At 46.9% G+C, this 13,633-nt stretch overlaps 1 protein-coding gene across 2 annotated transcripts in view; it reads left to right on the top strand.

The window, feature by feature from the left end:
- Positions 1–13,633, top strand: part of LOC126260855 (sodium-coupled monocarboxylate transporter 2-like) — a 110,825-nt gene that overhangs the window by 6,563 nt on the left and 90,629 nt on the right. The window contains exon 1 of one of the 2 annotated variants that reach the window (XM_049958266.1): positions 11,892–12,254. The exons of the other annotated variant lie outside the window; for it this stretch is intronic. Within the exon in view, the coding sequence (XP_049814223.1) occupies positions 12,043–12,254 (212 nt within the window). The 5' untranslated portion in view covers positions 11,892–12,042. Of the gene's footprint in view, positions 1–11,891; positions 12,255–13,633 lie in introns of those variants that run through there. 2 annotated transcript variants of the gene reach the window in all.

The raw sequence follows: 13,633 nt of genomic DNA, 5'->3' as shown, positions 1-13,633 counted from the left end.
AATTAAGCAACAATATTATCAAAAACCATTAAGAAGTTTAATACATTTTGAAACAAAAGCTATTAGAAACATATTAATTTCCTATATTCATGTTTCGGGTCAGGAGCTCCTGTCTTTCTGTCCATGTTCTCAGTTAAATTTTGGATATAGATTCCACTTTTATGCAAAAACACTGTTTTTTCTTGCTACCCGAACAAAGTGCTTACCGCGTTTTGCGAAGTGAAAAGGCATTTGTAAAAATGAAATTACACGAAGTACATTAATATGTGTGTGTGTGTGTGTGTGTGTGTGTGTGTGTGTGTGTGTGTGTGTGTGCGAGCGCAATGCCCTCAGAACGCGAAAGAAAAAGAATCATTCGGAACAAAACATGACAAGCTGGTAGTGCAGGACATCATACAGAAGGACCTGCAAAGCCATATAATGTAAAATCACGTTTACAATTAACAAAACCCACTATTATGGCACAGAGGTGCCTGAACACATTTGGATAGCGATAAAAAGACAGTGTTTTTGCATAAAAGCCAGAACCTACATCAAATAATATAAATTTTCATTTTCAATACAGGTAAAATATTTCAGCCGTTCAAGAAATTCAGTTACTTTGCAAATATAATATATTCCACGGTAAAAGACGTTCTACTCTTTAAAGGTCTAAAATTGTAGACGACCGACGAAGTATGGTTCAGTTGTCCAAGTGTTACATAAAAACTAAAAATATACAGCATTTTACTCAACATAAAATTCTCTACCTGAAGAATTAACAGTATATCCCATATAACTTGAATATATTATAGAGTGTTTAAATGAGTAGAACGTGAAGTATTTACAAATGCTGCGCAAACCAAAATCTCCAACCCAACTATTACAAAGACTGTAAAATGTAGGTGACAACTCAATAACGCAGTCTCTAGTGAGCATTTCTTCCTGTGACCCTTAAAATTAGTCTAAGAAATTACATTAGACTACAGTTTCGGGGTATACTTTTCTCTGTATACAATATTCTCTCCAACTCATAAGGGGATCTCATACTTTTTGTTGTTCATTGCCAGCTGCCACTTTTTCTTCGTAACCGATTTTGTGAGGAAGATGTGAAATTTTTCCATGAGTGGTGCCACCACCACCCACTACACTGTAAGTTGACAGCCTCCCCTACACATACCTATTGAGGTGCAGGCCATGCCTAGTGAAATCCGATATACTGATGGACCCAACTGGCACCACTGAAATATGACCCATGCCCTCTGCTATCAGCGCCCTATCCAGGCACATGTTAACGCGCCTAACAGCCGCATTAAGATGAGGCCGATCATGACGTTGAAACAGTTGCACTAAATGCACATTAGTCCCACCACTTTGAGCAGATATCTTTACCAGGTCACCACCTACAAGATATTCCCTATCCCTATCAAGATAGGGCTCCACCCACTATCACTACCTGATTCTCCCTCGTAAAATTCCTACATAACTCCCCTATGATGTCAGTCACCTGAGCCAATCCTGCACTTGGCTTCACAATGCTTGTGACCTGGTACTCACTCTCCATCACTTACTGCAACCGCTGACGCACATCTCTACCATGCGAACTATCTAGCAGCAGAACCTTGTTTTTTCTGTTAGACTTTGCAACTGACCTAGGCCTCCTAACTGCTGAGGATTGCTGCATGTTTCCTACATCTACAGCTACAATAGGCTCCTCTCCTCTCAACTCTGACAGTTGGTCAAATATATTGCATGTACGCCAAGTATAACTGTCTGAATACCACCTCCTCCTAGTTGCCTTCTTGCTAACTGTCAGTACCCATTCCCCACCACCCTTCACCCTACTCAACCTATCCAGTTTGAAGCATCCCCAACTCTCTTGTGGTTCCCTTTTTAGGTACTCCACGTCGACGTCTGCTCGTAGATACGTATCGTCGATAGGTTTTCCGGCTTTAATTCCCGACGTGACAGCGACGACTCTCCGATGAGATGCGGGCCTTGTGTTTTGCTGTTACTGCGAGTCTTGTAAATATCGCTTTTATTTAGTAATTTTCCCGGCTAAAACTCTCCCCTTTTGTGACTAAGACAGCCTGCGCCACCTTTCGGAGGAAGTGGGGACGTCAAAGTGTCACAAAAGTTCATATTAAGCAGTCCGTAAAACACGTAAACGTTCACTTCAGTTAGCGTGTTAGTTAATGCCTACGCTTTCCGCTAGATGGTGCTGACTTACTGCTGAATAGCTTTGGTTCCGTAAAACCTTCACTGATTAGTACTAGGTAAATGAAATAAGTACAACACTCTTGTATTTCACTTTCACTCTATATTCAAGGATTAAGATGGTGATGGATGATGGTCTATTTAAAAGGTTCCTAGCCTGGAGGAATCTAAATAGCCCGCAAATGCCGATATGCACGCGCAATACGTCCAGATTCGCAATTGACGGCACACGACACTTTCAAAAGTCCATACGTTAATATCTCAATACCGGCACCTCTGAATTCACTCTTATCAGCAGATAATTTGAGTTTCTGTCATTTTATGTCCGTAAAGTTCCAATCTAGCACAAAAGTCCTAAAATCCCCTTAATACTCCGTTGCTACCAACAGTCAGAGATCGTACACTACATCACTTTTAATCTCCGTAATATTCTAACAGTTTATCGTGAATCTTAACACGATAAAGTCCAATCTAATTATTGTCTCGCTAACTGACACGGGTTCCCCGCCCTTTAACGAAACTATCAAGGAAAAAAGGCGGCAATAATGACGATCAGACCTTTTTATAAGTTTTTCATCGCAAGAGCTTAAAGTCACTGCCTTCTCCATGACGGAGCTTCCGTGGCTTTGCTGTACTTAGACGTTAAACTACTTGCTGATATACTATAATTTTGATCTGCAATTACCGAACTCTGATTCTACACTATTTTCCCCTCTCAAAATTCTATTCTTAATTTTAAATTATTCTTTCTATAGCTTTTATCACTGTAAACTGAACCGAGGTGTTACAAGTTTCTCCATTTTCCTTTGTAACTACACCTGTTTGGTGCCATGTTTCCATGTCTCCGTCGACATTCTATGAGTGCATATGAATATCTTCGATGGCCTGGTTTTCCCCTAAAAGAAACTTAGTGGCAGCTCTCCGCCCGGAGCGCACCTGAACAGAGCGTGGTGGCGAATTGGTTGGCACACTGGACTAGCATTCGGGAGGACGATTGTTCAAACCCGCGTCCGGCCACGCACACTTTGGTTTCCATTGATTTATCTAAATTACTCCAGGTAAATGCCGAGACCCTTTGAAAGGCCAGGGCCGATTTCCTTCCCTATCTACGACACAATTCAAGTTTGTGTTTCGTCTCTAGTGACCTCGATGTCGAAGGTACGTTAAACACCATCTTTTTTCTTTCCTGTTGGAACGCAGCTCCGTTACAGGCACCAAACGGAACTTTATGAAACTACAGCGGATGAAGCGGGCATATTCCACGATGTTCCAAAACAAATTTCGCATTCTTTCAACTAAGACTGAGAGCGAAAAGATATGATCCATTATTTATAGAACGCACATCGTACGCAATATTGAACTTCAGGTGTAGGCCCCGGTAGCTGAGTGGTCAGCGCGACAAAATGTCATTCCTAAGGGCCCGGGATCGATTCCCTGCAGGCTCGGAGATTTTCTCCGCTCAGGGACTGGGTGTTGTTATTATCATTTCATCCCCATCGACGCGCAAGTCGCCGAAGTGGCGTCACATCGAATGACTTGCACCGGCGAACGGTCTACCCGACGGGAGGCCCTGTTGTTGTTGTGGTCTTCAGTCCTGAGACTGGTTTGATGGAGCTCTCCATGCTACTCTATCCTGCGCAAGCTTCTTCATCTCCCAGTACTTACTGCAATCTACATCCTTCTGAATCTGCTTAGTATATTCATCCCTTGGTCTCCCTCTACGATTTTTACCCTCCACGATGCCCTCCAATGCTAAATTGGTGATCCCTTGATGCCTCAGAACATGTCCTACCAAACGGTCCCGTCTTCTTGTCAAGTTGTGCCACAAACCCCTCTTCTCCCCAATTATATTCAATACCTCCTTATTAGTTATGTGATCTACCCATCTAATCTTCAGCATTCTTCCGTAGCAACACATTTCGAAAGCTTCTATTCTCTTCTTGTCTAAACTATTTCATGTTTCACTTCCATACATGGCTACACTCCATACAAACACTTTCAGAAACGACTTCCTGACACTTAAATCTATACTCGATGTTAACAAATTTCTCTTCTTCAGAAAGGCTTTCCTTGCCATTGCCAGTCTACATTTTGTATCCTCTCTACTTCGACCATCACCAGTTATTTTGCTCCCCAAATGGCAAAACTCCTTTACTACTTTAAGTGTCTCATTTCCTAATCTAATTCCCTCAGCATCACCCGACTTAATTCGACTTCATTCCATTATCCTCGTTTTGCTTTTGTTGATGTTCATCTTATATCCTCCATTCAAGATACTGTCCATTCCGTTCAACTGATCTTCCAAATCCTTTGCTGTCTCAGAGTTACAATGTCATCGGCGAACCTCAACGTTTTTATTTCTTCTCCATGGACTTTAATACCTACTCCGAATTTTTCTTTTGTTTCCTTTACTGCTTGCTCAATATACAGAAAGAATAACATCGGGGACAGGCTACAACCCTGTCTCACTCCCTTCCCAACCACTGCTTCCTTTTCATGCCCCTCGACTCTTGTAACTGCCATCTGCTTTCTGTACAAATTGTAAATAGCTTTTCGCTCCCTGTATTTTACCTCTGCCACCTCCAGAATTTGAAAGAGAGTATTCCAATCGACACTGTCAAAAGATTTCTCTAAGTCTACAAATGGTAGAAACGTAGGTTTGCCTTTCCTTAATCTAGCTTCTAAGATAAGTCGTAGGGTCAGTATTGCGTCACGTGTTCCAATATTTCTACGGAATCCAAACTGATCTTCGCCGAGGTCGGCTTCTACCAGTTTTTCCATTCGTCTGTAAAGAATTCGCGGTAGTATTTTGCAGCTGTGATTTATTAAACTGATAGTTCGGTAATTTTCACATCTGTCAACACCAGCTTTCTTTGGGATTGGAATTATTATATTCTTCTTGAAGTCTGGGGGTATTTCGCCTATCTCATACATCTTGCTCGCCAGATGGTAGAGGTTTGTCAGGACTGGCTCTCCCAAGGCCGTCAATAGTTCTAATGGAATGTTGTCTACTCCTGGGGCCTTGTTTCGACTCAGGTCATTCAGTGCTCTGTCAAACTCTTCACGCAGTATCGTATCTCCCATTTCATCTTCATCTACAGCTTCTTCCATTTCCATAATATTGTCCTTAAGTACATTGCCCTTGTATAGTCCCTCTATATACTCCCTTCACCTTTCTGCCTTCCCTTCTTTGCTTAGAACTGGGTTTCCGTCTGAGCTCTTGATATTCATACAAGTGGTTCTCTTATCTCCATAGTTCTCTTTAATTTTCCTGTAGGCAGTATCTGTCTTACCCCTAGTGAGATAACCCTCTACATCCTTACATTTGTCCTCTAGCCATCCCTGCTTAGCCATTTTGCACTGTCTGTCGATCTCGTTTTTGAGACGTTTGTATTTCTTTTTGCCTGCTTCATTTACTGCATTTTTATATTTTCTCCTTTCATCAATTAAATTCAGTATTTCTTCTGTTACCCAAGGATTTCTACTAGTCCCTCGTATTTTTTACCTACTAGGTCCTCTGCTGCCTTCACTACTTCTTCTCTCAAAGCTACCCATTCTTCTTCTACTGTATTTCTTTCCCCCATTCCTGCCAATTATTCCCTTATGCTCTCCCTGACACTCTGTACAACCTCTGGTTCTTTCAGTTTATGCAGGTCCCATCTCCTTAAATTCCCACCTTTTTGCAGTTTTTTCAGTTTTAATCTACAAGATATGATGCATTATTTATAGAACGGCCATCGTACGCCATACTGAATTTCAGGTGTAGGCCCCCGGTAGCTGAGTGGCAGTCTGCTTTCCGCAGCGCTGCGGCGAGGACGTCTTGTTTACGTCCCGTCCGCGCGGTCGCGAGTGCCCGTAGTTGTTTACTACTGCGTTGTCGCTAGTTTAGAGTCCATCACTACCGACGCAACATGGCACATTCATACAGACAAACCACCATCAAGATCAGTTTTCAAACCGATCATGCACACCGCGAGCTTTTGATGTGGAATGTTTTCTACGTGACGACGTTAAAATTGACCCGCGAGACATAATTGGTATCCATCTCTCTATCACGAGCAGTGTTGTCTACGTCAAGCTAGTAAGTGACGAGGTGTGCAACAGAATCGTGAGCGCACATGCGAACGATCTTAAATTCAAACATTCTGATGGCCATATTGGGGCGGTCTCTATCGATCACGCGGGGCTTGGCCTCCGTACGATACGCGTCTTCGAACTCCCTTTCGAAGTACTACCGGACGTAGTCACCGCGGCTTTCCAGCCCTACGGCAAAGTGATCAGCCATATGGCCGAAAAACTTTACAACGTACCCCGTTCTTAACGGGGTACGACAGATTAAAATTGAACTGACCAAACATGTTCCGTCATATCTTGTCATCGGTGGATGTAGGGCGATCATTATGTATGACGGTCAGCCACGCACTTTCTCTGGTTGTGGCCAAGTAGGGCACGTCCGGTCGGAATGTCTCCGACGACGGCTTACTCAAATCCCGACAGGTGAATCCATGACTCCTTCTACGGTGACGACCCTTCCTCTCAATTACGCCGAAGTTACACGGGCAGCAACCTTTTCCGATGCTGACGACCTTAGTCCGATAGCCGCCCCCGATGGAGAGACCAAAATGGCTTCTGCAGTACAGGATCCGGCCTCTACAACGGCGCCCCCACCTGAAGATAATCACCGACCGACCTTGCAAGAAGGCGTGGATGCCAGGATGGACATTGACCCACGGGTTGTGCCGACAGCGGCTTTTCTTCCAGACACCGGAGCAGCTGACGAAATCCACCCACATTCAGATACTGAAACACACGTCCGTAAACAGCGTTCCCCGCGAAAACACAAGAGACGGTGGCGTGCTCCATTGGACGAGTGTTTGCAGCGATCGTCTGACATGGGCTGTGGAAATTCCGACGACGGAACCGGCGGTACAGAGGCCGCTGTAACTTCAAACTCAACAGATCTCCGTGGTGACGGCTTCAGCCCCTCAGACCCCACAGCACAGCAGGATCACAAGCAGACAGCCGCTGCCGATTCCCAGCCAGCAGAGCCGATGGAGTCAGCGCCGAGTGCCGCAGCAGCCACTAACAGCCACCAACAGCCGATGGTGTTTCATGGCGACTGGGCGGACGACTGTGAGGAACACTCCTTGCCCATCGTGTCGGACGACAAGGGGGGAAATTTACCCCACCAGTGTTGATCCTTTCCCGCCGTCAGTTACAGTGACGAGACAGCCTTACAAGGGTATTGATGGCCAACACGGATGCTGTGGATAGACCTCAAACTTATCGCGTTGCAACTATAAACATCAACACTATACGGACGCGCGCTAAGTTATCCTTGCTTCAGGATATGTTGAACTCTGCTTCCATCGACATAGTCCTTCTCCAGGAAGTGTACGTCAACGACTTCCCAGGCATGTACGGTTACGATGCTTGCGTCTCTCCAGCTTCCCCAACAGGCAGCGGTGTCGCTGTACTTATTCGGGAAATAGTGGCGGACGATATCCTGTTTCTGCCTGGGGCAAGGGGATTGGCACTCACAGTACTGGGCGTCCGCCTTATCAATATCTACGCACCTTCCGGGACGGACAAACGTCGCGAACGTTCACGATTCTTTGCGGAAGACGTCGCCCCGCTCTTCCAAGGCCGCCACGACCATCTGGTGTTTGGAGATGACTACAATTGCGTACTGGCGCCCAGAGATCAACTCCGACGACATAATCCGTTCCCGGAACTCGGGGCGCTAATTCGAGACCTGCAGATGGTGGACACTTGGGAACATCTTCACGGCCACCGACCGGGATTCACGCACTTCACAAGTCACTCTTCCAGTCGTATCGATCGGATTTATGTCTCACGCTCTCTCGCCGCTGCAACACAGGATGCGGAACTGTGGCCTGCAGCATTCTCGGACCAATCAGCTTACATTTGTGCCGTCACCCTGTGTCGTCAACAAGTGTGGAGAAGCCGCAGCCCGTGGAAATTAAACATCGCTCACCTGTCGTACCCGGATTGCCGCCAAGCCGTTGAGGATACGTGGCATTCGTGTGAAAATCGCCTCCGTGCATATCCCACAACGGTGCGCTGGTGGTTGGACTGCGCCAAACTGGCACTGAGGCGAACGTTGATAACCTACGGTCGTGACCACGCTACTTGGCGAAGACATACACTCGACTTTTACTTCCGGGTCCTGCGCGACTGCGATGCTATGGCGCCGTCTCCGGAACGACAAACGGCGGTCCACCCTGCTAAGGCTCAGATCCTCGCTCATATGCGACGCCACCTAGAGGGGGTAGTCATCCGCTCGAGGACGCAGGATCGGATACCGAGCGAACGCCCGTCAATGTTCCACGTCCTTCGTGAACGTAAACGACGCCAACGAGCGCTGATACGCTTCATCGACACGGAGGACGGTCATCGCCTCACCACGCAACAAGACATAAACACAGCGTTCTACAATCATTATTCCCAACTCTATTCCGCTCAGACCCCTGATCCGACAGCACTGGAGGACGTCTCTCAGACGATTTACGGCACCGTCACCCCGGCAATGGAAGCGGCCTTGATGGAAGAAATTACAGAAGAAGTAGTGATCGATGCCATTAGAAAAGGAGCTGTCAACAAGTCTCCGGGTCCTGATGGCCTCACCTTCGAATTTTACCGGACTTTTCAATATTTATTAGCCTCCCGATGGACGGACATCTATCGCGAACTCCTATCCCCGGACGTGCCGCTCCCTGCGGCCCTTGTGGAAGGGATGATTATTCCTATTCACAAACCGTCCGGTGGCTCACGACTGCAGGACTACCGCCCGTTGACGCTTTTGACCTGCGACTTTAAGATCTTTTCTCGACTGTTGGCGGCGCGGATACGCCAGACCCTACGAAATGTCATTAGGAGGCGACAATAATATTCAAACAGCACTCAGTGAATATCGTGACTTGATCTCACTGGCGAGGGCATGCCGTCTGAAGGGTGCACTGGCGGCAATCGATTTTAGTCAAGCTTTCGACCGAGTGGACCCCAACTATTTGGAAGCGGTCCTCCAACATATGCGGTACCCAAAGCCATTCGTCACTGTCGTCATGCGACTACTCCGTGGCGCGACGTCCAAGGTGATCGTCAACGGCCGACCTTCGCAGCCCCTCACCATTTCTCGATCGATACGCCAAGGCTGCCCTCTGTCCACTTTACTTTACGCTGTGGCCATGGAACCTCCCCTCTGCGGCCTGCGCCAACGACTAACGGGTATGACGTTACGAGGCCACACTTTCCGGAGTAAAGCGTACGCTGACGACCTGGTGATTATCATCCGCAACGTTGACGACACCGCTAGCGCACTAAATTGGATAACGAAATATGGCATGGCCACTGGTAGTCGTATCAACGTCGCAAAATCGGTGGCGATGAACATCGGGGTCTGATTGTCTGAGAACAGTGTCACCCCCTTACAGCTCAGAGATTGAAATGTCTCGCATTGACTTTACAGACGATATACGACGGACCGCTGCTCACAACTTTCGACGGCTTTTACGGAATGTTCGGACTGGAATTGCCAACAACCGCCTACGAGCCCTGGACATCATCCAACGGACCCAGTATGTTAAAACACATTTAGCGTCACGCATTCCGCACATCGCCCAGATATTACATATACCGGTGATGTTAGCACGCCGTATACTTGCGGCTTTTGGGTCCTTCGTGAGTTCAGGAATGCTTTTCAAGATCAAATATGAGACTGTCACCCTTCCCCCGGATCGGGGAGGGCTTGGCCTTTATCACGTTTATGACAGAGCGGTCGCCCTATTTGTGAGCACATTAGTCAAACTATGGTACCGCCGTCCGGACAGTCTGACCAGTTTGTTAATAGAAGAACTAGCACCGCCCTCCCTGTTGCCGCCTGTGCCGATACACCACGTCCCCTCCTCGCTCTTCTACATCGGTGTCTTTTACCTCGAACTCAGTTACGTTCGACTTGCGTTACCAGCGACTCAACTGGCGACGGCAAAGACGGTTTATAGGGTCCTACAACGTGGACGACCCGATAACGTCGTGGAGAGGAAGCAACCGAACGTCAGCTGGCGAGTAGTGTGGAGGACAATTCACCACGTAACACTGGACACTGACGTCACGGCGATGTGGTATATCACTGTCAACGGTAAGCAGGTGACCAGATCAAGGTTACATGCGATCCACATGGTAGACTCACCCACGTGCACGAGCTGTAGCGTTCAAGACAACGATGAACACCGTCTTAACTGTGGCGAGTCTACGGCAGTGTGGCACTTAGTGAGGCAAATGTCAGCATACTTCCTTCGGGTAACGCCGAATCATATCGACCCCAAGACTATCTTATTCCCGGATGAAACGTATTACCCACGCACTAAAACTAATGCAATGACGTGGTTTCGTGGACATGCAGTGCATTATTTGTTTCAAGACGGCACTAAGGACACTTTAGACTTTTGGAACTATTTGCAGGAACGACATTGCAAGATCCTCCGTAACCCTAAGTATCGACAATATTTTTCCAATTTTTTGTGGAATGCGTTCCACGACCCTCCACGTAGCTGGAACATCACGGGTAAGAGGAGCTAAATTTACAATACGATGATAGAACACTACACGGTATAACGTGGGATCTACTTTCATCATTACGAGAAGTCATACCTGGATGATACAGCAGATGGAGAGTTTCGTTGTGAACCCTCACACTCTGTAGCAGTATTTGCCCCATTTCCTCTTTTTGTCCCCGGTGCGAAAACGTCTTCGCAGTTTTAGTTTTCCCATCCGGTGCAAGATTTAGCACTGGTTCAAATGGTTCAAATGGCTCTGAGCACTATGGGACTCAACTGCTGAGGTCATTAGTCCCCTAGAACTTAGAACTAGTTAAACCTAACTAACCTAAGGACATCACACACATCCATGCCCGAGGCAGGATTCGAACCTGCGACCGTAGCGGTCTCGCGGTTCCAGACTGCAGCGCCAGAACCGCGCGGCCACTTCGGCCGGCTGTAGCACTGGTTAATGGTGGTACGGATTCCAGATTCCACCCTTCAGTTTTGTTTCATGGTTTCCTTCGCCCCGCACTTTGCTCTCTTTCTTTATGCCTTTTTCTACAACTATTAGCATGGTTTTAGTTATGTGCGTCCCCAACTCGACGCAAAGAGTACACTTACTAGTTTTCAATTCCTTACTGTTAAAAAAATTTAAAAAATAAAAAAAATGAAAAAATATAAAAATTAAAATAAATAAATGAATAAATAAAATTAAATAAATCACAATAATACACCAACTGCATCTTTTGTACCACTTCACATCCCCAGGATGGGAGGGGGGAGACTTAAAAAGTATAAAAAAAAAGAAAAAAAAGTGGTCAGCGCGACAAAATGTCAATCCTAAGGGCCCGGGATCGATTCCCAGCAGGGTCGGAGATTTTCTCCGCTCACGGACTGGGTGTTTTATTGGCCTAATTATCATCATTTCATCGCCACCGACGCGCAAGTCGCCGAAGGGGCGTCAGATGGAAAGACTTGCTCCCGGCGAACGGTCTACCCGACGGGAGGCCCTAGTCACACGACATTTACATTTTACTATTCAGGTAGCTGTTTCGTCTTGCTATAGGCGATGACAGACTCGACACTAAACAGGGAGACGTCGGAGTGTGATTTGCCGCTGGCTGTTCGCAGAGGTCGCAGTTGCACGAGGTCAGCACGGAGCGCTGTTGGCAGCGCGCGGTCGGCTTCACGACCTGCCCTGCCCCTCTGCCACGTGAGGAGATAGTTCAGTCGGCCGCCGCCGCTCGCCGCCCGAGCCCGCACAGTCCTGTCTCAAAGGGTCGCTGCCATGGCTGAGGACGCCGCTGCGGGACTCATGCTGCCCGGACTACGCTTCGGCTGGCTGGACCACATGGTGTTCGGACTCATGCTGGCAGTCTCCCTCGTCGTTGGCGTCTACTTCGGCGTGTGCGGCCGGGCCAAGAACACCGCCAAAGTGGATTACCTGCACGGCGGCAAGAGCATGAGCGTCCTGCCGGTGGCCGTGTCGCTGGTGGCCAGGTACGTTGGCTGTAACGTCGCATTACGACTGGGAAATGAGCCAGTGAAGCAGTACGGACGTTAGCGAAACGTTAACTGATACAACAAACTACTAAAATTTCCTAGAACCATTGACATATAGCCGAATGGAATTCTTGAACATCCTTCTCAGTATGTTCATTCGACCACGATACACTCTTTCTTTATTTTTTATTTTATTTTTATCAGTCTCATCTACATATACATCTACATTTATACTCCGCAAGCCACCCAACGGTGTGTGGTGGAGGGCTCTTTACGTGCCACTGTCATTACCTCACTTTCCTGTTCCACTCGCGTATGATTCGCGGGAAGAACGACTGCCAGAAAGCCTCCGTGCGCGCTCGAATCTCTCTAATTTTACATTCATGAACTCCCCGGGAGGAATAAGTAGGGGGAAGCAATATATTCGATACCTCATCCAGAAACGCACCCTCTCGAAACCTGGACAGCAAGCTACACCGCAATGCAGAGCGCCTCTCTTGCAGAGTCTGCCACTTGAGTTTGCTAAACATCTCTGTAACGCTATCACACTTACCAGACAACCCTGTGACGAAACGGGCCGCTCTTCTTTGGATCTTCTCTATCTCCTCTGTCAACCCGATCTGGTACGGATCCCACACCGATGAGCAATACTCAAGTATAGGTCGAACGAGTGTTTTGTAAGCCACCTCCTTTGTTGATGGACTACATTTTCTAAGGACTCTCCCAATAAATCTCAACCTGGCACCCGCCTTACCAACAATTAATTTTATATGATCATTCCACTTCAAATCGTTCTGTACGCATACTCCCAGATATTTTACAGAAGTAACTGCTACCAGTGTTTGTTCCGCTATCATATAATCATACAATAAAGGATCCTTCTTTCTAGGTATTCGCAATACATTACATTTGTCTATGTTAAGGGTCAGTTGCCACTCCCTGCACCAAGCGCCTATCCGTTGCAGATCTTCCTGCATTTCGCTGCAATTTTCTAATGCTGCAACTTCTCTGTATACTACAGCATCATCCGCGAAAAGCCGCATGGAGCTTCCGACACTATCTACTAGATCATTTATATATATATTGTGAAAAACAATGGTCCCATAACACTCCCCTGTGGCACGCCAGAGGTTACCTTAACGTCTGTAGACGTCTCTCCATTGATAACAACATGCTGTGTTCTGTTTGCTAAAAACTCTTCAATCCAGCCACACAGCTGGTCTGATATTCCGTAGGCTCTTACTTTGTTTATCAGGCGACAGTGCACTGGTTTGATGCGGATCACCACCAAGAATATCTCTCCTGTAATAATCTTTGCATCTCAGTGAAGCACTTGCAGACAGCTTCTTCAATTATATATTACACATTGTCCACGC

Source organism: Schistocerca nitens, chromosome 5, assembly GCF_023898315.1.
Source record: "Schistocerca nitens isolate TAMUIC-IGC-003100 chromosome 5, iqSchNite1.1, whole genome shotgun sequence".
In the NCBI taxonomy this organism is placed as follows: domain Eukaryota; kingdom Metazoa; phylum Arthropoda; class Insecta; order Orthoptera; family Acrididae; genus Schistocerca; species Schistocerca nitens.
The sequence above is the reverse complement of the archived record's forward strand: the minus strand, read 5'-3'. Positions and strand labels throughout refer to the sequence as shown.